At 43.5% G+C, this 22,885-nt stretch overlaps 1 protein-coding gene across 3 annotated transcripts in view; it reads right to left on the bottom strand.

The window, feature by feature from the left end:
- Positions 1–22,885, bottom strand: part of PFKP (phosphofructokinase, platelet) — a 92,159-nt gene that overhangs the window by 43,763 nt on the left and 25,511 nt on the right. For all 3 annotated transcript variants that reach the window (XM_066584561.1, XM_066584560.1, XM_066584559.1), the window contains exons 3-8: positions 12,479–12,556; positions 11,215–11,404; positions 8,620–8,785; positions 973–1,017; positions 780–888; positions 289–384 (exon numbers count right to left, since the gene is read on the bottom strand). In XM_066584561.1, coding sequence (XP_066440658.1) covers positions 289–384; positions 780–888; positions 973–1,017; positions 8,620–8,785; positions 11,215–11,404; positions 12,479–12,556 — 684 coding nt within the window. The remainder of the gene's footprint in view (positions 1–288; positions 385–779; positions 889–972; positions 1,018–8,619; positions 8,786–11,214; positions 11,405–12,478; positions 12,557–22,885) is intronic.

Genomic DNA, 22,885 nt, shown 5'->3' with positions numbered 1-22,885 from the left:
GGAACTTAAGAAAACTAGGGGTCTCCCTTCCAGCACCTTTTATAGACCACTGCCTGTCATTAGGCATGTGGCTTCTCTAGTAACAGGGAGATGGGGACACTCAAAGTTACTACATGCGGGGAGGGCATTCAGATGCTTTGCAGCTAGATGTAGCAGGGCTATGCAAGGCAGCATGGGAATTGTGAGACAGGAATCCCGGCCAGTACCATAGTGGCAGAATGGCTGGCTTAGTTTTTAGCTTGGCACATTCCATATCTGAGAAGTCAAACAAGAAACGCTAACACTTACGTCTTTAATCTTCTCTGAAGTGATTGGCTTGTTGAGGCGATCGATGGCTCCTTCTGAGACAATAATGATATTCAGTCTTTTCTTTCTTGCACGGTTCTAAAAGAAATAAAACTTACTTGTAGCAACTAAATAAAGGTAACATTTATGTGGCTCCTGATGTTAAGCGGTACGAGAGGTTTCATCACTTCCCTATTCTCTCACATGTACATGTTGCCCAAATGCATTACTGCATGTTTCACTATCATCACATTGCAGAACTGCAGGTTATAGAGCATGTGCATCTTCAAAAACAGCTATAATGAAAAATTAACCAACTTTGCTTCATTTTCATTAAAAATATGTACTTTCTTTTTTTTTGCAATAATTAAAAAAATTTTTATTTTACTTTTGTCTGATTCTGTCTGTAGATGGCCGCTCTGATTTGTACAGCGCTGTGGAATATGTTGGTGCTATAGAAATAAAGATTCTTACTATTTATCATTAATACTAACCTCAGAGAGTTTACCGCACATGATGTCCTCCCATCCTTCTTCCGGAGGGCTTTCAGGAATAAATACCCAGTCCGCTCCACAAGCTAAAGCACTGACGAGTGCCAGATACCTGGATGTAAGAAAAGATAGGAGTGCAACAGTCAATGTGTTATTACGTTTGTTGTATGTTTGTAGGAATCTTAAGGTTACATACCCACAGTGTCTTCCCATGACTTCCAAGACAAAGGTACGTTGGTGGCTGAAAAAGAAGATCAACACGATTAATAGGATGAAGCAACTCGATAAAGACCACAGCTTCGGTCGAAACGTTGCGCATCTTATTATGGAGGAATAAATTCAGACTCTTTATACAAGCCTTGTAGCAATGACTGGGAATTAAAAGCAAAGCCAGACTCCATGTACAGACAGCTGTTTCAGGGTGCAGTAAGAGTCTGGCTTTGCTAGTGAGAGGCCTGGGACAGGGGTCATTCTACTGTGGGAACAAAGGTTCAGGTTCCTTTTCGCTGTGGCTTTTGCATTGCTTTGAGGTCCAACCCTTATTGGGTATAATAGAGTGCTGCTGGTTAAACTCTATATCTCTATTGGTGACGAGTGTAACGGATCATCACCGATTCCTACAACCGATGTTCTCCATAGAGCGTTTAGCCCCTGGCACTGCCGGTTTGTCACCGAGGCTGCACTACTGAGATTCTGATCATTTGTCCCCTTCAGATTTTTTTTCTGGAGCGGTTTTGTCATCAAGACCCACGATTCACCATCCACAATCTATTTCACACATTTTTGTCCTGATGTGGACATTGATGCAGATGCAGGTGTACATGGCAAGAATGCACCGAATAGAAGGGGGGGGGAATGTTATTAGAACCTCTCAGCAGTGCAGCCTCATGGCTTGGGCCTGGAACGTCAAGAAGATGTATCTCCGCATAGGAAGTCTACCCTAGAGGGGCTTTATACATGTCTTCTGGTAGGCGCCCTTTATGTTGATCATAAAACACATCAATAATCGAGCTCATACTGATAATTAATGTGACTGCGGGAACAAAATGATTATTTCAACCCAATGGAAATCTTCAATGAAAATATATCAGACGTTTCAAAGTCAGTTGTGGTTATTGAGTATTTTCCATAAGCAGCAGTGTAAACATTCAGTCATGTTAGCGTCTACCAAACCCGGTACAGTACATGTTGGCAAGCTTGGCCAACACTTGCCTAATGTGTATAGGCAGCTATAGGTCCTGTGCACATTGTCGCACTTTGGTTCCATAATACACAAATACTGTTATGGGGCAGTAGAGGTGCTTTATCAAATGTAGAAAATATAACCTTTAACAGGAATGTGCTAAAATAAAGGATCCATAATGTACCAATTAGATCAATCCAACTGCCATGGAATCGCATCACAAACCAGAAAAGACCAAACCTGTAAACATGTACATTATTGTACATGGAATACTGCGTACAGTTCTGGACACCGGGCTCAGGAAAGATGCTTCAGTGCTTGAGGGGGATAAAGAAAGGGCAACTAAACGAATAAACGGAATGAGAGGACTGGAATACCCAGAGAGGCATCAAAACTGGGATTATTAAAAAAGACGGTTACGGTGCGACCAAATAACTATGTATAAATACATGAGGGGACAATACAAGGATCTCTCCCAGGATCTGTTTATACCCAGGACTGCAACGGTAACAAGAGGGCATCGGTTAGAGGAAAGAAGGTTTCATCACCAACAGAAGGGGGTTCTTTACTGTAAGAGCAGTGAGACTGTGGAACTCTCTGCCTGAGGACGTGGTGATGACAAAATCCATAGAGGACTATGGCTGAACTAGATGGACTTTGTTTTCATTCACCCTACCATACTATGTTACAGCATCTGAAGAGAGGAAATAACTAGAAATCATTGTACATGTCACAAGGGAACGAATGAATCGCTCTTACCGTATGTAGATGGTCTCATGGTAAGCTATGTAGCACCGTAGTCATCATGTCAGTTCCAATATTCAAATCCATTCATAAAGGACTGCAGAGGTCAGTTTTAGAGCTGAAATTCTTAGGAGTATGTGACCAAATGTACAAACAGAACAAATGCTCTATCACACGTGCACAACTCTAAGGCTAATATACGGGGGAACCGCCCGAAAAAGGGTGACCGTGTCCGAGGTCTGACCCTAGATAAATCACCCTAGGAAACTCTAGCCGAAATGCAAAGACTAAGGTTTATATACCAAAGTAAACTCCCAAACTTGACTTTTGTATACATTCATTTGCTTTTGTTTTGGGGCGATTACTGAGGTGCGGTGCTACATAGCTTACCGTGAGACCATCTACTATGCAGTAAGAGCAGGTCATTCTTTCTTTTCATTTGTAACATGTGCAATGATTTTTGGCTCATCTCAGATACTGTTCACTAAGGGGGTGACATGTGGTATCATGGCAGCTTGATTGATTTCATCGATACATTATATGGCTCCTATTAAAAGCTATGCTTTATATATTTATAATATAGCTCTACCCCATAACTGACCCTATATTTAGCGGAGTCCGTTATAGAGGCTGCATCTTCTTTAGGTTTGTTTTATCAATAAAATGTGATTCCTCTCAGTCAGAGAAACAAAGTAATCTTGTGGATATGATACCTTTTGATGGCTAACAAAAATACACGATGTTATAGGAAGCTTTCTAATCTACTTAGGGTTCTTCCTCAGGCTTAATGTGGAATAGATCCAAAGAATCATAAATATATATGATCAATTTGCACTTAAAAGAAAACCAGAATAGGATGAATAAAGGAGTAAATACTTAATTAGTCCACTGATAAGGATGTAGATGTTTTATGGTCTCTAAATTAGCGTTAAGGGTCACCAGGCCTGTGTGTTATCTCTGCTATAGATTTCTCATAATTGCCACTGATGCATGAATCCACTCCCAATGTGGATTTCGGTTTTGAGAATGTCAAAGATGGTTATAAACTTGTATTCCCAAAGTCTTCTATGACATATATACCATGTTTCCACGAAAATAAGACCTGTCCCTAAAATAAGCCCTACCCAGATTTTAATGGGATGGTTGCTATTGTGATTGGCTGAACTGCGGTGCTCGAGAACCAATCAGAACAATCGCTTGCTGGAGGCAGGGTTTACAAACCCAGTTACCAGCATGCAATCTTCTGTTGGCGCTGAGAACTGTAAGGAAGCCTGCCGGAACTGGGAGGACCAGCGGGAGGGACCCGGATGGCGCTTGCTAGGTAAGTATGATAAAACTTTTCCCGAAAATAAGACCATGTGTCTTTTTTAGGGGAAAAATGTATATAACACAAGGTCTTATTTTCAGGGAAACATGGTATATACTTCTTCGAATCTATTCCATTGAGCCTGAGGAAGAACCCTAAGTAAGTTTGAAAGCTCACTATAACATCATGTTTTTCTTAGCCAATAAAAGGTATCATATCTACAAGATTACTTGGTTTCTCTTACTGAGAACAATCACATTTTGCTCCACTGGCTAACACATGGAATTATTCACCCTGGAGAAAAGACGGCTAAGGGACGACCAAATAACTATGTATAAATACATGAGGGGACAATACAATGATCTCTCCCATGATCTGTTTATACCCAGGACTGCGACGGTAACAAGAGGGCATCCGCTACGTCTAAAGGAACTCAGGTTCCATCACCAACAGAGAAGAGGGTTCTTTACTGTAAGAGCAGTGAGACTGTGGAACTATCTGCCTGAGGATGTGATGATGGCAAAATCCATTGAGGAGTTTAAGAGGGGTCTGGACATCTTTTTAGAGTGCTATGATATAACAGGATATAGACATTAGGTGACCAGCAGGGTTGATGATCCGGGTCTTGGAGTCAGGTAGGAACTTTCAAATGTTGATTCAGGATTATTCTGACTGCCATTAGAGTCGGGAAGGAATTTTTTCCCCCCAAATGATCTACATTGGCTTCTGCCTCAGAGTTTTTTTTGCCTTCCTCTGGATCAACAAGGGGGTGGAAACAGGCTGAACTAGATGGACATTTTCTTCTTTCAGCACAGCATACTATGTTATGGTAGAAAACATTTTTCTTTTTCTCAATAATACACAGCTTCGCCCTCCTGTGTATACACAGCATTGTACCCAGCGTGTGCCTCCGATTTCATATAGATAAACAGGAAATCTATTTCCTCACAAATTCCTACCGAGTCAATGAATAAATATTGTTGCATGCTCCATCAGAAGCCATATTGTGAGGACATTGCTTCTCAGGGTGCATGCAGATGTGACTGAACTACTAAAAAAACCCTATTGGATTTGATTAAGTCGTATGCTACTATGATGAATGTGTGATTGTTCCCAGTAAGAGAAACCAAGTAATTCTGTAGATATGATACCTTTTATTGGCTAACAAAAATACATGGTGTTATAGCGAGATTTCAGGTGCCTAATGAGCCTGATGAAGGGTCGATAAGAAGAACCTGAAAGCTTGCTATAACATCATGTATTTTTGTTAGCCATTAAAAGTATCATATCTACAAGATTACTTGGTTTCTCTGACTGAGAACAATCACTTTACTCTACTGGCTAACACCGGACCAAACCTTTTTTTTCATATTACTAATGATGAATACAACTTATCTTCGATAGATGCAATTATTGGAATTACAGTCTCTACATAATGCAATTATCAAGAATTAAACATTCATGCAACACAAGTCACATCGGTAACCGTTCTATGTATGCGATTCCTGTATGACTTCCAGACTGGCGCTGTGGAGTCCTGAGCTTAAGAGTAAAAGTAAGCACTGCCCAGAAACTAGCTTATCTCTGGGCTTGTGTGTTATACGGTTACATTGGAAGCATCTCCTCACTTGTCCTTTCTGATTATCTAATGTGGCGTTTCTTGGTGCACGGACAGCCCGCGGCCCTTTCCATTTAAACAGAGATTGATTTCTGTAGAGTACTTCTCCATAAGAAGAGCAAAACTACCAGCAGCGCCAACTGAAGCCGTTCCAAGTTACATTATTATTTACTGATGAAAAAAATCGTATCCAGCATCCAAAAGTAAAATAAAACATGCAATTTATTGCATCATGTTAAAAACCGCAGCCCGTGTGCACACAGGTACCTCGAAATGTCTGATGTGCTTTGGCAGAACGTCTGCCTTGGGGCGCGTTCACACGGCAGTTTTTATGTTCAGTTTTTTGTGAGCCACAACCAGGAGTGGATCCAAAATACGGAGGACATGCAAATCTTTACATTATACTTTCTCTCCACTCCTGGTTTTGGTTTACAAAAAACTGAACGCAAAAACATTTGCATGAAAGCGCCCTTAGGCCACATGTACACAGGCGGGTCGCTCTGTGCCCAGCTGGCATTCACCCGTACCTGCTTTTCTTTTTCTGTACTGAGGTTGGCCTGCACGGCTCACCGTTGGACATACGCAGTACGGATTTTTTTTTTTAACTCCTCCTTCTCCTGTGGAATCCGCAGCCTATCCACAATTTCAATTGCGGAGCGGCTGCGGCTCGGACGGCTTCCATTGACGTCAATGGAAGCCGTCCGTGTGGGAGCCTCAGTAAAATGAAGCATGCTGTGCTTTTTAATCCACGAGCGGAAACTGCAATTGGTTTCCATTCGTGTGCATGGAAAATCATTTTTTCCATAGTATGCTATGGAGGGTTATTGCTGCGGAATCCGGCGGCGGATGCCCGTTCCAGATTCCGCAGCAAGAATCCGCCCGTGGGCATGAGGCCTTAGTCAGTTATTGACTGTAAATAGTTGATTAAGTTGACGCTGAGTTTCGTCCTGTTGAAGGGGTTCACATCGGGAGGATCATTTGTAATAACCCCGTATTAGTACTGATGATCGTTCCTACACTGTGTACCCTCTACCTAGGGTTAGGGCACTCTGTGCAATATTGACTATTTGGGTCACATAAAGCAAACTACAGCTAGAACTTGGCTCAGAATAGGGGTTGCCATTGTTACGGATGTCCTGGACCTGTGACACCACTAAGAGATAATCATTCTTCTGTATATAAACCTTCACTTCTAATGTAGTTTGGATCAACTATTTATCATTTCATTAGAGTATCAATCTGTAAGTGCCAAATAGGAATTAGTGAAGCCCCAGGACGCGACCATTACATTGTGCTAATATTTAACACTTCGTCAAGCATGTACTTTATACGGCCATGCCAGCTGGTAGTCATTCAAGTATTTAGGATGGAGCAAACAAGTCATTAGTGGTGGGAGAGGAATTCCAGATCATGGCAAGAATAGAGAGCGCCTCCACTTCATACGTGTGTGCCAGCAAGTCCTACTTCTTACAACAGAGGAACATTAAAGACATTTTCTAAGGGCTTATTCCCACGAGCGTATAATGGCCGGCATGTTCACAGCCGGCTGATATGCGCTACCATCTGGGGTGTAGAAGCTCATGAATGGACGCACAAATCTACCATTTGTGCGCCCGTTCACACGGCATGGGCCCCGACACATATGCGCTGAGGTCACCATGCCATCGCCCCCTTTCCTTCCCTCCCGCTCGCAGGCTCACCTCTGCTCTCCTCCCCGCTCATTCTTTGCAACAAGAGGGGCGGGGTTAAGTGTCGCTTTGCTCCGCCTCCTCCTATTGCTGGATGTGGACAAGGGGCGGAATGGGGGTGGAGCTAGCCCATGCAGCGGACGACGTATTCCGGACCCAAAAGACAGTTCCAGGACTATCTTTTGGGCCTTCCAAAGCATCAGATCACATGGCCTTATTCCTGAGACGTAAAAGCGTCCGTGCAGCCCAATATAGCGCCGAATGTTTTTACGTCTCAGGAATACGGCCATGTGATCTGATGCATTTGAATCCAAAGCATTAGATCATAACTTATATCGGCTGGCTGTGAAAAGGGCCGGCTAATATACGCTCGTGGGAATAAAGCCTTAGGCCAAGTTTATCAAAATAGGTTAATAATTAACATAATGCTGGACTTAGCAGGTCATTCACAAAGTGGAGCGAGTGCAAATATACAGCTGCAAATCAAAATTATTCAATCTCCATTGCAAATTATTGGGCGATATCGCAAAAAGAATGGACAAGCTGTGATGAGTTTCCTGCATCGCAATAACGCAAGTGTGAATACACTCATTCAAAAGGATGGGTTTTCATATTTGTGTAGGATGTGTGCGTCTCGCAACGCACAAATCCCGCACGATTTCTCGCTAGTGTGAGGGAGCCCTTAGGGTGCCTTCACACTTGCGATATCGCTATTTTTTTTAGCGCAAATGTCAATAGTACTTTTTAATGTTAAAAAACGCATTGCACAAAAATCGCAAGTTCGTGCTTAGTGATTTTTGTGTGATGTGTTTTTAACATTAGAAAGCCCTTTTGAGATTTGCGCTAAAAAACGCAACCATATCGCAATCGCAAGTATTAAGGCACCCTTAGAAATATGAAATAAGTCAAGAGAGTGTTCCAAAAACTTAGGAGATCACTGCCTTGAACAAACAAGAAAAGGAGAGTAAGACATTTTTATAGTTATGATGTGGACACCAAGGATGGGTTTATATCTAGCAGAAACCGTATGCGCTGGTTTTGGCATCTTGTTTATCATGGGTTCTTGTGAATGTGAATGCGGGGAGCTTGTAAGCAACTGATTAGATACCATGTACCATACTTTTCAGACTATAACACCCATCCAGGATAGACAACAGAAAATATGGAAAAATGTTTCAAACAAATTAAAACTTCTCTGGCCTAGGGTAATGGAGGGGTTCTCAAGGTTTTAAAATATGTACAACGTACTAGAACAATTGCCAGCATATTGTGCCAATAAGCCTAATATCTGGGCAGCAGCTTACCTCTGAGCTGTAGTCATGATTGCATCCACAACCTCAATAATTCTATGCAAGGCAGAGTCAGTTCCGATTGTCATGTCAGTTCCACAGAAGTCATTGTCAATGGAGCCCACCATCCCTACTATATTTAAATGGGAATATTTCTTTGCGGCTGCGGCTTCAATTTTTCCTATGTAAAGATATAAAAAAAACAACAGTGAAGCCCTAAAATCCAAACTATAATGGGGCACAAGTACGCAGCTACAAGAAAAAATTTGGAATTGCCTGGATTTCTGCGCTGAATACAATGTGGTCTGATCGTATCCAAGTCAAAATTATAGACAAACACAATGGTGTACCGTTCATGTCTTTTATTGAGCACATTGAGTAATCATCCACAGTGCAGTGAGAAAAAGTAAGTAAACCTCTGTATCACTGACTTCTCCCAGAGCTAATTGGCAAAAGATGTGACTAGCAGTATGGGTCACACAGGGGCTTTGCCCATTAAATACAGGCACACAAAGACCGGTTATTGACAAACTTGTTCTTCTCATAGACTGGCGTGACCTGTACCTCAATGTACACAACTTTCTGGGTGTACATCAATCCATGGTACTTGAACATTCAGGACTGTTCTACGGTGTCTAGGAGCATCCTGTTAAATCACTCGAAGACCACAATGTCAATCCTGGAACAGGTGAGAAAGAACCCAAAGGGAACAGCAACAGGAGACTCTACAGACTGCAGAAACTTCTGTTCATGTGTCCTTAATCAGAGAAGCACTGAACAATAATGGTGATCATGGGAGGACACTACAAAGGAAACTGCTGCTGGCCCAAAAAAATATTGCTGCAAGCCTCAATTTTATCCAAGATCATCCAGATGTTTCACAATGCTTCTGGAAAGTGTTCTACGGACAGATGAGGCAAAAGTGGAACACAAGTGCACAAAACTAAGGTAAGCGGAAGGACACTGTACACACCAACACCTCAACTGTGAAGCCTAAAGAGAAGGCATCATGGTCCAGGGTTGCTTTGCTTCCTCGGGCCTCAACGTCTTGTGTTCATTGAAAGAACAATGAATTCTATGGTGGATCAGAACATCTTACAGCAGAATGTAAGGGCAGCCGTCAATGTCCTCAATCTGTGGAGACATTGGTTCTGCAACAACCCAAAGCACACAAGAAAATCAAAGAATGGTCAAAAAAAGATTTGTGTATTCGAATGGCCAAATCAGAGTCCTAACAGTAACTGTACTGAGACGCTGAGACATGGGTTAAAGAGGGCTGTGCACCCAAGGCATCCCAGAAATCAATGCAGAAATCCATGTCATTCCAAAGGGATCACTTACTTTTTTAAGCAACTGTATAAATTGTCACTGTTTGTATTTGCAGGGACTATGTGATGCTTGTGATGTGTACAGGAGGCACCGTGTTTTTTGGGGGCTGGGGGAGGTGATGTGAAAAGCACATGGCAGGTGGCTTTAGGAAGCTTGTGGAGTGCACTGGAATGAGGGTTAATTTGAAATGCAGATGGGGCTGCAGCATGCTTTTGGAGTGGACATTAGCCCACTCCATTCTAGACCCGATTGTCCCCGCTGGTCTCCGATCACTGGTGGAATGGTGACCAAAAGATGAGTATAGTCATTATAATTTGAATGCACTTGGGCCTCAAAGGGGGATGCCTGATTACTCTGGGGCCATAATTTCAGGGGACACGGTGTGTAGTATCATTTAAAATGGGGGGCACGTCTTGTATCATCATTTTTGGGGACAGGACGAGCAGTATACGTAATTTATGGGGGCATGGCACGTAGTATAATTAATTTCTGGGGGTACGGCATGTAGTATAATTTATTACGAGGGGCACACAGCAGATTATTATTTATGTCGGGGGCACGGTATGCGGTGCCATTTCCAAGCTACAAAGTGTAATGGTGTTCTTTTCAGAGAAGCCTGAGATATCTGGGCCACAACCTCTGCAGAGCAAGAATTTACTGGAGAAGTCACTCCCTGTTTTGTGTTTCCTCACTTTCTTTTACTACCCTTTCTCATTTTCTCATTTCCTTTCCTGCTATAGATTAGCCACGCCCTCTAGGCTAGCCACACCCTCTAGGCTAGCCATGCCCTGAAAAGGCCACTCCCATGACCATGGCTCTCCTAGGTTGGCGTCTCTGTGAATCCTCATCGCAACCCCCTCGCAGGCTAGGGAACAACTATGCAGCTTTTAGGGTTTTATGGATTTTTAATGCACAGCCTGCTCTATGTTTGTACCTGATTTTTACGGCAAATTTTACAAGGTGAAATCTATTGCAAATCTTCAAAAAAATTTGCATGTAACCCGTGATTTTTTTCGGCGGGCGTGGCTGTGATTTTTCATACAAATCTGCGGTGGGGTTTTCTGTCATGTGTGAACCCAGGCAAATAAGGCATGAAATACTAATGGCTATGTCTGTATACGCTGAGTATTCTGTCTATATGAAATGCCATGATGCCCATATCAGGTTTTGTCTGCTGCATGCTATTAACCAAGTGAGATACATTTAACCCCTTCCCTGCTACAAATGTAATGCTTACAGCCAATGCTAAAAGTACGATGGAGGCAGTAGAATCTGAATTACCATTTTTCACCAGTTCGTCCAGAAGACCACTCCATTCCTCACGGAAGAGATTAGCCCCCGTCAAGCTGCCATCTCCCCCAATAACACAAAGATTTGTGATCCCACGCTGAATCAGATTGTACGCTGCCTGCAACCGGCCTTCATGGGTACGAAATGCTTTGCAACGAGCGCTGCCGATGACGGTCCCACCCTGAAAGGTGAAAAAGGAGAGTAGGATACTAAGGAGAAACTGTAGAAGAATCATCATGAATCATCATGAATCATCATGAATCATCATGAATCATCATGCACCGTTTGTATCTTCTTTATAGTGAATATCCCAAGATTTTATCTTATCATAAGTGTCCGAACAGTGGGACTTCCACCAATCACAACGGGGGTCTTGTGGCAGTGGCTGAGCGTGCCCTCCACTGTTCTACCCATCTCTATAGGACTACCAACATGAAGTAGAGTATGAATGAAGTGGCAGCATGCCTGCTCGACAGCCATTCTATTCATATGAAGGGTGGGTTCTTGTGATCAGCAAGGGTCCCAGCAGTAGGACCCGTACCGATCCCCTATTCCATGTATAAGGGATATGTTAGGATTAGAGATGAGCGAGCATACTCGCTAAGGACAATTGCTTGAGCAAGCATTGTCCTTAGCGAGTACCTGCCCGCTCGGAAGAAAAGATTCGGGTGCCAGCGCGGATGAGTGGTGAGTCGCGGGAGGAGCGGGAAAGAGAGATCTCCCCTCCGTTCCCCGCCTTTTCTTCCGAGCGGGCAGGTACTCGCTAAGGACAATGCTCGCTCATCTCTAGTTAGGATGCCTTCACATGGGCGAGTGCAATATTGGTACGAAAAACTTTGATACTGCACTTGCAATCTTTATACGAGTGCAATACATTTTGTGAAAATAAGGCATAACGGCACAGGTGATCTTCACAAACAGTTTTCACAAGCGTTAAAATTGCATGTTGTTTCAATAAAAACATTTTAAAAAATCACAACACACTTGCATGAAACTGGCATTTACATGTGAATGTAATGTGATTTTTTTCGTGCACCCATGGAAAACAATGGGCGAATCCTAAACAGAATCGGCCAAAAATAGGACATAGTGCGGAATAAAAAAATTAGCATATCAGTACAAGTGAAAAAGTGCTCATGTTAGTTAACCCATTGAAATTAATGGGTTATTTTCTCATGTGAGTTCCATCCATATCACATCGAGAAATTGAACAACTGGATCAAAAGGAAAGAAATCCACGACTTCTGGCACTTACCACTTGTAAGATGCTGGATACACTTTCCCAGGACACTTCAATTATATTGTCTCCACCATCCACCATTCCCTGATAACCCTTCAAACAAAGAATTGAAAAGACATCAGTAAAAGTCCTATTGATCCGAAAACTAAACATTTCAAAAGAAACTTACACTAAAATTCCAAAAAAACAGCATAAAAAATATGAATGGAAACTCACCTACCTGTCTAGCGCCAGAGCCCAGCACCCGCTGCTTGGAACCCGGAAGAAGCCGGCGGGCAGTCACATGCCATTCATTGTGCACATACCCACTCAATCATGATTCCCACATGGCCACTAGAGGCTGCAGGTGGTTAAGCATTCAACATGCACAATGAACGATACTTGACCGCCCACGGCTTCTTTTGGGCTCCAACCAGTGAGAACCAAGGCTTCAACGATGGATGAGGAGCCAATGGAGCGAGTACCCATTTTTTGCTTTATTTTACACCTTTTTAAACCCATATTTTTTTTACGCACCACAAAACCCCTTACATCTAGTTCCAATAGACCGGATCTCACAGCATCATCTGCCCGACCGTAGTAGACCCACAGTCAAATCTAATGGGCGGCAGATTTTGCAGTTTATTTGAACATTTCAGTTTTTTCCGCCACGTAAGCAACCTCTTTGTTTAATAGCATCTCTTCTTGTGCGAAAATGCTCAATAATGCTGAGTATGTAAACCCTGCAGATGTGTGAACACAATGTACTATCTGCTTAGTAACTCGATCCTGGATACAGTAACCAAGATACCGAGTTCCTTGAAGGTTTATCTTTTGTTAGCAGTTTATCGCTATTAATACCATTCGCCTTATCCATGGTTCAGTGCTTCGATTTAAACTCCACGGGCGATACGAAACCTTAGAGAAACACGTCTTCTACGCAGAATACACCCACATCTGCCCCCATCGCCAGTGGAAGTCACAATTTAATTTCCCCATCTCAACCATGAACACAGTCTGGCGTATCTCCATAGAACATAAACTTAAATTGCGCCAAGACTGAAACTGTGGATCAGAGATAACTATCTGGTGGAGGTCCGACGGCTGGGACCCCCCACTATTTATTAGCACTGAGGTCCCGTGTCCCCATGCGTTAAAGGCAGGGCACCTCGCAGGCTAAGCATGCATGGTCTTAATTCTATGAAAGCTGAACTGCACACGCTCTAGATCGATCCTGCTGCGGGAAGAGCGCTCAGAAAGCCGGAGGGACATGATGTTGGTGGAAGAAGAAAGTTTTTTGGATGGCAGTACTACGTGACCGGCTCAAACAGTCATGGATCTGTATAGATAACAGTAAAATGGGTTTGGGGAATTTGTTTAACCCTTTAGTGACGAAGCCGGTTTGCAGGAGCCATAACTTTTTTTTTTTTTTACAACAAAGCCATATGAGGGCTTGTTGTTTGCGGGACAAGTTGTTTTTTTAAATGGCATCATTTTTGGGTACATATAAAACATTGTATAACGTTTATTAATTTTTTTTATGGGGATTGGGGGGGGGGGGGGAAGAAATGCTGTCATTTGTTTTGTTGGATTTCATTTTTACAGCATTCAATGTACAACATAAATAATGTGATAACCGTATTCTCTGGGTCCGCACGACTCCGGCAACACAAAGTTTATATAGTTTTTTTAGGTTTTGCTATTTAAATTAATTCTGCAGGCCGGTATGATTACGTCGATACCAAACTTAAAGAAAATGTTTTTTGCAACTTTTTACAAAAAAAAATTTGTGTAGCTCTTCATTTAAAGACTCCCAACATGTTTCTGTTTTTTGTCAGCGGTTCTGTTAAAGGGTTTTCTTTTTAATGGTCTATTTCATTTTTTTGTAAGGCTAGAGTGGCAAAATTAGCTATTTTGACCATGTTTTTTGTACTTGTCATTACGAAAGCAGCAAAACCACATGTGATTTTTTTTTTTTTTTGTACATAGCAAAGAGGGAAAGGTGGAGTTTGCCGTTTTTATTTATTTTTTTTTTTCCATACTTTAAGTTTTTATTTTTGCCCCACTAGGGAACTTGAATATCACCATATCTTATCATTTTAATACACTGCTATACTTCAGTATAGTAGTCTATTAGAAAAACTATGAAGCTTAGTCAGAGGGCGAGTCTCATAGGCCATCGTAGCTGGCAGAACTGAAGGCTACCTTCAAGCCTTCGGGTGCCATAGCAATGTATCAGGACCCCGCGATCACTTCGCGGGGATCCAATGGGTGACAGAGGGAACCCCCTCCTCCAGTCAGCCTTTCATATGCCACGACCATGCTGACCATGGCATATAAAGGGTTAAACAACGAGAATCAAAGGTCTCTCCGGTCCGCGCTGTTAGAGCAAGTTCCAGGCTGTTATCCAACAGCTAAGCATCTGCTCTCTCTGGCACAGGAGACCTTTGCCAGGCTTCTCATTCAGCCGCTGTCAAAAGAGGACGCTGCACAATAAAGCCTCTAAATGGCTGCAATACAAGGACATATGAGCGGTTGTTATTGGTGCATGAATATACGCCAGAGCGATATCAGTCTAAGAAACCTATATCACACCCTTAGGGCGAAGTCAGACGAGCATTTTCTTTTGCGCGTGCCTATGTGCGCAAAAAAAAAAAGCACATCCAATAGAACCATTGGTTTCCTATGGTGTTTTGACATGTCCATGTTTTACAAGCGCAAAATACTCGCACCTGCAAAAGAAAGGACATCCGTGCGCTGGCAAGGTCCGTGCTGCACTGCAAAAATGCCAGCGGGGAGTCCCCTCATCACTGAACACTGTGACAGCACTGTCACAGTGTTCAGTGACAAGGGGACTCGCCGCAGGGATGAAGGAACCTCCTGCCACAGCTGTCACAGCGCTGCTGCCGCTGACCCCATTGCAAGCAATGGGATGCAAGCACGGATCTTAAACATTTTCAAGAGGCAAGGATTTTTAAACTGGAAAGCGCTGGTCTGATTGTCATTGAATGACAGCTGAACGCTGCCTGTGATTGGTCACAGCGCTCAGCCAATCAGAGGCAGTGCTCAGCCATTGAATGGCTCAATGCTCAATGAATGGCTGAGTGCTCAGTCAATCGCAGGCAGCGCTTAGCCAATCAGACCAGCACTTTCAAGAGGCGGGGATTTTTAAATCCTGGCCTCTTGAAAGTGCTTTAGATCAGTGCCGGGATTGCAGAGAAGACGAGCTGAAGCCGGGACAGCACTGCTAGGCGTTGAGGTTTTTTTTGCGCACATAGGTGCACAAAAAAACAACACTCGTCTGACTGAGCCATGAAACCTGATATTTCTGAGTGAGGTGTTTTGCAAGAAAAATGCATTGATTACATTGCTGCACTGGTGATTTCCATGCGAGCTAAAATCACATGTTGCTTTAATAGTAAAAATAGAAAAACAACATCGTACTCACATGACAATCGCATTTACATGCTAGTGAGAGGCAATTTTTTTTTTGCCTAATGGGAGATTCCTGAACAGAATCGCCCAAAAATATATCATGCTGCGATTTTTCTATCTCACAGAATCGCTGATGGAGAAACATCGCCCATGTAAATAAAGACCGACTCCTAATAGTGGGTTATTTTCACGTGCGATTTCTGTGCATCCTGCAATCACGTGTGAAAATCTCCCTGTAAATAAACCCTAAGTGTGGATTCAGACGAGCAGGTTTATGTGCGCACAAAGCCACGCATGTATTAGAACCATTGGTTCCTTATAGTGTGTTCACATGTCCGTGTTTTACAGGCATGCAAACGCACATACCTGTAAAACATAGGACATGCATGCACCATAGATTCATGGTGCGTGTAAATATTCCCGGCAGGAAGTCCCCTTGTCACTAAACAATGTTTCCATTGACAAGGGGACTCCCCACGGAGAGTAAAGAATTCCATGTCACAGCTGTGGCAGAGGATCAAGATGTTCTTTCAATGGGATCGGCGCTTCTGCAGCCCCATTGAAAGCAATGGGCTGCCAGCAAGCCCCGCAAGGATTTTCAGGGAAGGGCTTTAAATATAAGCCCTTCCCTGAAAATCATCCCTAGAATGTGTTAAAAAAAAATGTAAAAAAAATAAAATAAACTCACCTCTGCTCAGCTGCGGGGGTTCAGGCGTATCCAGCCTGTCTTCTTCCTGCACTGCTCTGACTCTGTTGCAGCAGGCAAGGATTTAAAATCCCCACCTGCTGAAAGGGCTGTATCTGATTGGCTGAGCACTCAGCCAATCACAGGCAGCAATCAACTATTCATTGAATGATAGCTGAGTGCAGAGCTTGGCCATTCATAGAATTCAATGAATGGCCAAGAGCTGACTGTGACTGGCTGAGTGTTGTAACCAATCACAGTCTGCACTCAGCTGTCATTCAATGAATGGCTGAGTGCTGCCTGTGATTGGCTGAGCGCTCAGCCAATCAGATACAGCACTTTCAGTAGGCGGGGATTTTAAATGTGGCAGGGGATTCCCCTTGTCACTGAACACTGTGATGTCAGCAGCTGCGGCCCCATTGAAAGCAATGCTGCACGAACTTGCAGTCACGCGTGTTTATGCACTTATGTGGGTGCGCGGTTTTGTGCGCACCTATGTACGGCACACGCACACGCTCGTGTGAATGCACTCTAAAATGTAATGTGAAGTTAAATAACTTAAATAAAAAAGACTTACATAGTATTATAAAAGCGATACCTTTATTAGCAAACCAGAAAAATTATATTTGCAAGCTGCGCTTAAGGTGTGATGTACAATAAAAAAGACTTGCATAGGTCCCAGAATACCCCTTTAAATAGAATCTCTGGCTTTATATTCATGTCATCTTTAGGTCCTAAGTTCTGTGCTGATTCATTTCTTTATATATCTTTAGCACAAAACGACCACTTGGTTCATTCTCTGGATCGATGGATATCCCATGGTTCAGATCCCCACCGATCATAAACATCTTAGCGATATGCCACTACTTTAAAGGGGTACTCTAATCTCAAACAAAATAGGGTAGTGAAAAGGGAACTGTAACAAAGACTACAAATGTTCTGGTATGGCTCCATCACGGAGATGGTAATGATCAGTAATGCTAGCAATTATAATTGGATATTTACTAACATGTTATACTATCGTTCACCACTTGGGTCAGCAGAGTGCAGCAAGTTGGGTAACTGGCTGTCTGTTTCACTGATATTGGTCTGTCTATAAGGGGTACTATGTAAGGAACCTGCTTCTTTACATTTTTGCATTAATAGACTGAACTGTAACTAGTCTCCTGTCAGTCCTCTTAGCCATGCAGAGGAACAGTCACATCATAACATGTCCTAACAGCATGCTGGCCAATTCTTAAAGATTATCTTATCACAGAGATGCAGACTGCTTCATGTGTCAATAGGAGAGGTTGCTTGTGTTCTCTCTCTCTCTCTCTCTGTCTGTCTACCTGTCTGTCTACCTGTCTGTCTTCTCCCTATTGGTAGCTACCGGTACTCTTGTCTGTTCAGGGAGGAGTCCAGGACATTTCTTCTACTTCAGGACTCTCAGTCAACATGGTAAAGCAAGAAAGCACAGGGGGTGGACAAAAATATGGAAACACCTTATGAAATGGGATTTTAACCATTAGCACAGAGCTGTCCTTTTGACCCCTGCTTTCCCGCCAAATTTGTGTTCACTTCACCTCTTGCCCTGCTCTGGGTGGTTTGGGAGCCAGCTGGTAGCAGCAGCTGAGTGGCTCAAACTGCTACCCAATGGAACTTTATTGCTCGGGTAGATGTTCACTTCTGCCCTTCAACATCTTTTGCCCAATTTTAAGGCATGCATTTTGTACGGTGTTTCCATACTTTTGTCCACCCCCTGTATATCCTATAACTCTGTGTCTGTTAAAAAAGACTTTTGCTATTACTGAGGTGCAAATTGACTTTGTGCAATATGGTCCTCAATACAGAATCATTATGCACACCGCATTTCAGCTAATTGCTGGCTGTATTGTTTGTGCAGAGGTTCATGTCAGGATTTCTAGGTGAAGAAGCACTGACAATTCCCTATGCCTGTTGGTATACAGAAGCCTGAATCGTGTCCGTTAATTGGTGTGTGGATGTCCGAATCCACTTCGTCCACTGGTGTTCGGACGCCCGAATCCCTTCCGTCTATTGGCATGCAGGCACATGAACCACGTCCTGTTTGTGGTGTCTGGTCTGGCTGTGGCCTCCTGTCTGTTATGTGCCTTTTCCTAGCCATGTGGCATTTCCATCTGCTGCACATCCTTCCCTATCTTGGGACAGGCTAGGTTCCTTAGGTCCAAAACTGAACTAGATGGACATTGTCTTCAATCGGCCTTACATACTATGTTACATAGGGCCGTCCCTGTTAGGACGATCACCCTGCTTTGAGGCAGGGTCCTCCAAGCTAACGTTGGTTAGGGATAGCATTCCCATTCCTGTCTTTTGGTGTATCCCTTGTTTCGGTGATGTTATACAAACATATGCTGGTCAATTATGGCCATTGTGTCATGGCTTGACATGTTGGTGACGTTTGCGGTGGGCATCGTAGTTGTGCCCTTCACACACATAACAATAACTTCATTTGGTAGGACAATCCCTTTTAGATTCATTGTGGCCTTTGAGACTAGCTCAATAGGACAATGCTGCCCTCGCATTATAACATGTTGTGCACCCCTAGTTTAACACTAGCACCAAATATGGGATCGGAGCCACACAGCACTGGTGCACATCCAAAATATGCTACAGAACAAAATTGGCATTTTTTAAAATAATGCTTTGGGGTTTTTTGACATCAGGGAGCAAAAGATGGTACGAAAAATAACACTGTCCAATGTACCACGATACATTTTTCTTTGGGCCTAGGTTGATTCAGGAAGAGTCTAGAAGCCTGAAAATCTTTATGTTCTCCCATTACTTCTCCGTCCGACTGGGGCATTTTGTACTGGTATTTATCAGAACCAGTTTCACTGGTTTTCATCTTCCTGAGAGTTTCCTTGGTGACTTTCCAGGATGTAAGAACACTAACGACGTTGTTCCATAAAGGGAATTATTTGCCTGGCAACATAAGGATAACGGCTGCTGTCGCCACTTGCCAGGGTGATGTGGAATCAGGCGGCTTATTTATGACCTACACATTAATTAATGCCTTGTGGTCTGTCTGCAGCACCTTTTATGAGATGCACTGAATCAACAGTTTTGCTATTTAATCAGGTTAAAAGGTTTCTGTTTCTATACAGCGAGGACATTGCGTTCTCCGATAAACAGAATTTGTCATTAAATTGATATAACAATTGTTATTTATGGAAAAAAGGGCATCCTTCGGGCTCCTTCTGACGAATGGCCCACGCAATAAGCATAGAATAGAACCCATTGATTGTAATGCGATCGTTCTTAGTTCCGCATTTTGCGTGCGCATTTTGAGTGTTTGAAAAAAAAATTGGACCTGCTTTATTTTTTTACGTATTTGCAAAATGCAGTTTCGTATTCGTAATACGCTGCGCAATTCTGTGAAGAAGAGAACACACCGGGACCTCATTAGACCTTTTAATTCATGCTGGGGTGTTTTGCGCACATGTGAACAGACCCTGTGTGCGCAAAAAGTACAGCACTATGCGCTGATACTTACGCAAATCAAACTTGTTCACTGTGCAAATGCGTTGTGCTGAAGCGTGCGTAAGGACGCCTGCACACGGCCGGGTCGGATCACCTGCGAGAATTCTCGCAGCAGGACCTAACCCGCGCCCCTGCAGCGACCTGTGCGGGTCTCACCTCTCCCGCGGCTCCGGCTCTTTGATGTACCAGCAGCCGGCCAGCTGGCGCATGCACAGAGCGGAGCCGGCAGCGATTCGTTTTCCGCGTTTGATTTCACGCGGACAAGTCGCGGCCATCTGCCTAGGATTGCGTTTTGTAATGCAATCCTATGGCAGCTTCCACGGGCGAAAATTCTGCGAGAAATCCTGCCGCAGAATTTCTGCCCGTGTGCAGGTGGCCTAAATGCGCATGCGGTCGTCTGAAGGAGCCCTTAGATATAAAACGGCAAGTCGTAATAGCGATGACAAACAGCTTGGAAATCTGCATGTAGACCCCGGTTTATGCTGCACATTATCGGTGCAGATTCCACGCGAAAATCCTCGTTGGAATCAAATGAATGCTGGGATTTTAGATCCACATTGCAGCAAGAGTTGAAATGTGAAAGCCTGAGGCAGTCTCCACGTCGGGCAGTTATACTCGCATTTACCCCACTGACTGGGGCTAAATTCACATGCAGATGAGCCTTAACCTCATGGTGGCACTCGGATTACTGCACAAGATCCATGTGGCTCTCTCAAATGTGAAAATGTCCTAAGGGTGCCTTCACCCGGGCATCTGCGTTTTTGGGCGGGTGAAAAACACAGCCATAGGGCAAATGTGTGTCTGCTTTGTGAAGTGCGTCGTCGTGTCTTTTTTCACCCAAATCCAACAAATGATGGCTTCATATGGAAACATAGGTGCATAAAAAGGCAAAAAAGCCCACAGATATAGCATGCCGTGATTTTTTTTTTTCATGCTACATGTGAATTTTGAGGTGGATTCGCACCAAAATCAGCAGTGAGGGCCTCGATCACACGGCATCCCAAATGTCAGATTCAGGGCAAAAACAGCCGGAGCGTAGCTGCATCTGAGCAGGTTCTCGGGCCATTCACGGCTTGTGGTGCGTCGTGTGGGCTATTCCATCCCGTGTGAAAGGTCCTTTAAGCTTTTGTAAAAGACAAATCAATGACTGACAATAGAGCCCTTTGTGCCCCCCCTCCCCCCCTACCTGCACAATGAAATTTATCGCTGGCACAGTTAGCAATCAGCCTAAAATCCCTGGGCGGTCCGTAATAACAGGGCACATTTTTTCATTTCCAAGATCCGTCCATGATTTTTTGAAGACGGTGGTAGTGGGGTGGGTTATTAGGACTGTAATTGTCACACCACAAAGTTAATGAGTTCATATCAACATCTGAGCTGTAAACATCTATCACTTATATAGTCTTTATTATTCTGTATGGTTTTCCAAAGAATACGTAAAAATGTTGGCTGTCTGCAACATACAGGCTCATCCGTGCGGTAGGTGGTTTCCATGACTCCCGAGAACTATGGAGAGAGCCCGGCCTCTGCACATCAGATCCCCCCTCTGAGGTCACGGTCACCCGTCTTTTATTGCAGGGTCATGGGAACCCCTTTCTTCCAGAAGGTATGAATATAGGATAATTGTATCTTATAGAAACACTCATTTAGTTAATTTTTTCCACACTTTACCCAACTGCATTCTAAATATAATCGGGTTGCTACTTAGTAACCAAAGACACGGCAAGTGAGTGAGACCGGTCTCTACACCGCTATAAAGATAGGCCAGAGAAGGGCTCACACGCTCAGGCCATAGTCACACGGCTTTGTCCAATTTTTTTTCCATGTGTTCCCTATATAAACATGCATTAAAAAAGCATTGGATTAAAAACGGATGACATACAGATATAATGTCTTATGAAACGCATCCTTGATATGGATCCGTATTAAGGACGTGTTTTTATAGGTTTGTCTGAAACTGACCTAAAACAGGACCCCTGATCTCCAATTCTCAGTGAGCACTGCGGCCTCTCTGTTCTTGAGATGCGTCATACACCAACACACCTAATGGCTGTGCCAGGTATTACAGCACTAATTCACTTCAGGGGTGCCACATGTCACAACTCCATCAATCTGATATTGATGTAATCCTAGGAAACCACTTTGAAGACGTTCTGTCCTGTCTTCATGTCAGAAGGAAGGCTGCATAGCTTTAAAGTCACAACCCCGCTAACTCCAATTATGTCTTTATACTCTACTTTGTTCCCTCCCATTGGCTTTACTTAGATTTTGCTTCCGCCGTTGCGAGTGTGTCAAGTGGGCGGTCCCCTCTCCTCGCTGTCAATGTACAATGTCAGACTTGACCACCCACTTGACACATTTACATCGCCAGGAGCTTTCATGACTATGAAGAGCCGATAAAGGGGAACGGATAAAGGAATAATAAAAAAAAAAAAAAGACAGGCATAGTCCGAGGCAATGGGTCCGCAGTTGCAGAGCTATGCAGCCTTCCCCGCTGACATAACAGGTCCTCTTTAACCCCTTCGTGACACGGCCTATTTTAGACCTTCGGACTTGACGATTTTTTTCCGGGATTTTCATCTCCGCTTTTCAAAAGCCACAATATTGTTCGCGGCATGTAAAGCTGGGTTCACACGGGGCGGAAATTCCACTTGCAATCTTAAACCCGAGACTAAGCAGCAAAGTGGATCAGATTTACAAAAATCTCGTCCACACGCTGCAGATAGCACGTTGCGGCCAAGCTGCGCTGACATGCCAAACGGAATTCAAAGCAGCTTCTGAGCCCACACCACCTACTGCATGTAGCTTTATGTTCATTTGTA

The sequence above is a fragment of the Eleutherodactylus coqui genome, chromosome 12 (assembly GCF_035609145.1).
Source record: "Eleutherodactylus coqui strain aEleCoq1 chromosome 12, aEleCoq1.hap1, whole genome shotgun sequence".
Classification (NCBI taxonomy): Eukaryota; Metazoa; Chordata; class Amphibia; order Anura; family Eleutherodactylidae; genus Eleutherodactylus; species Eleutherodactylus coqui.
This window is presented reverse-complemented; position numbering and strand designations above follow the sequence as displayed.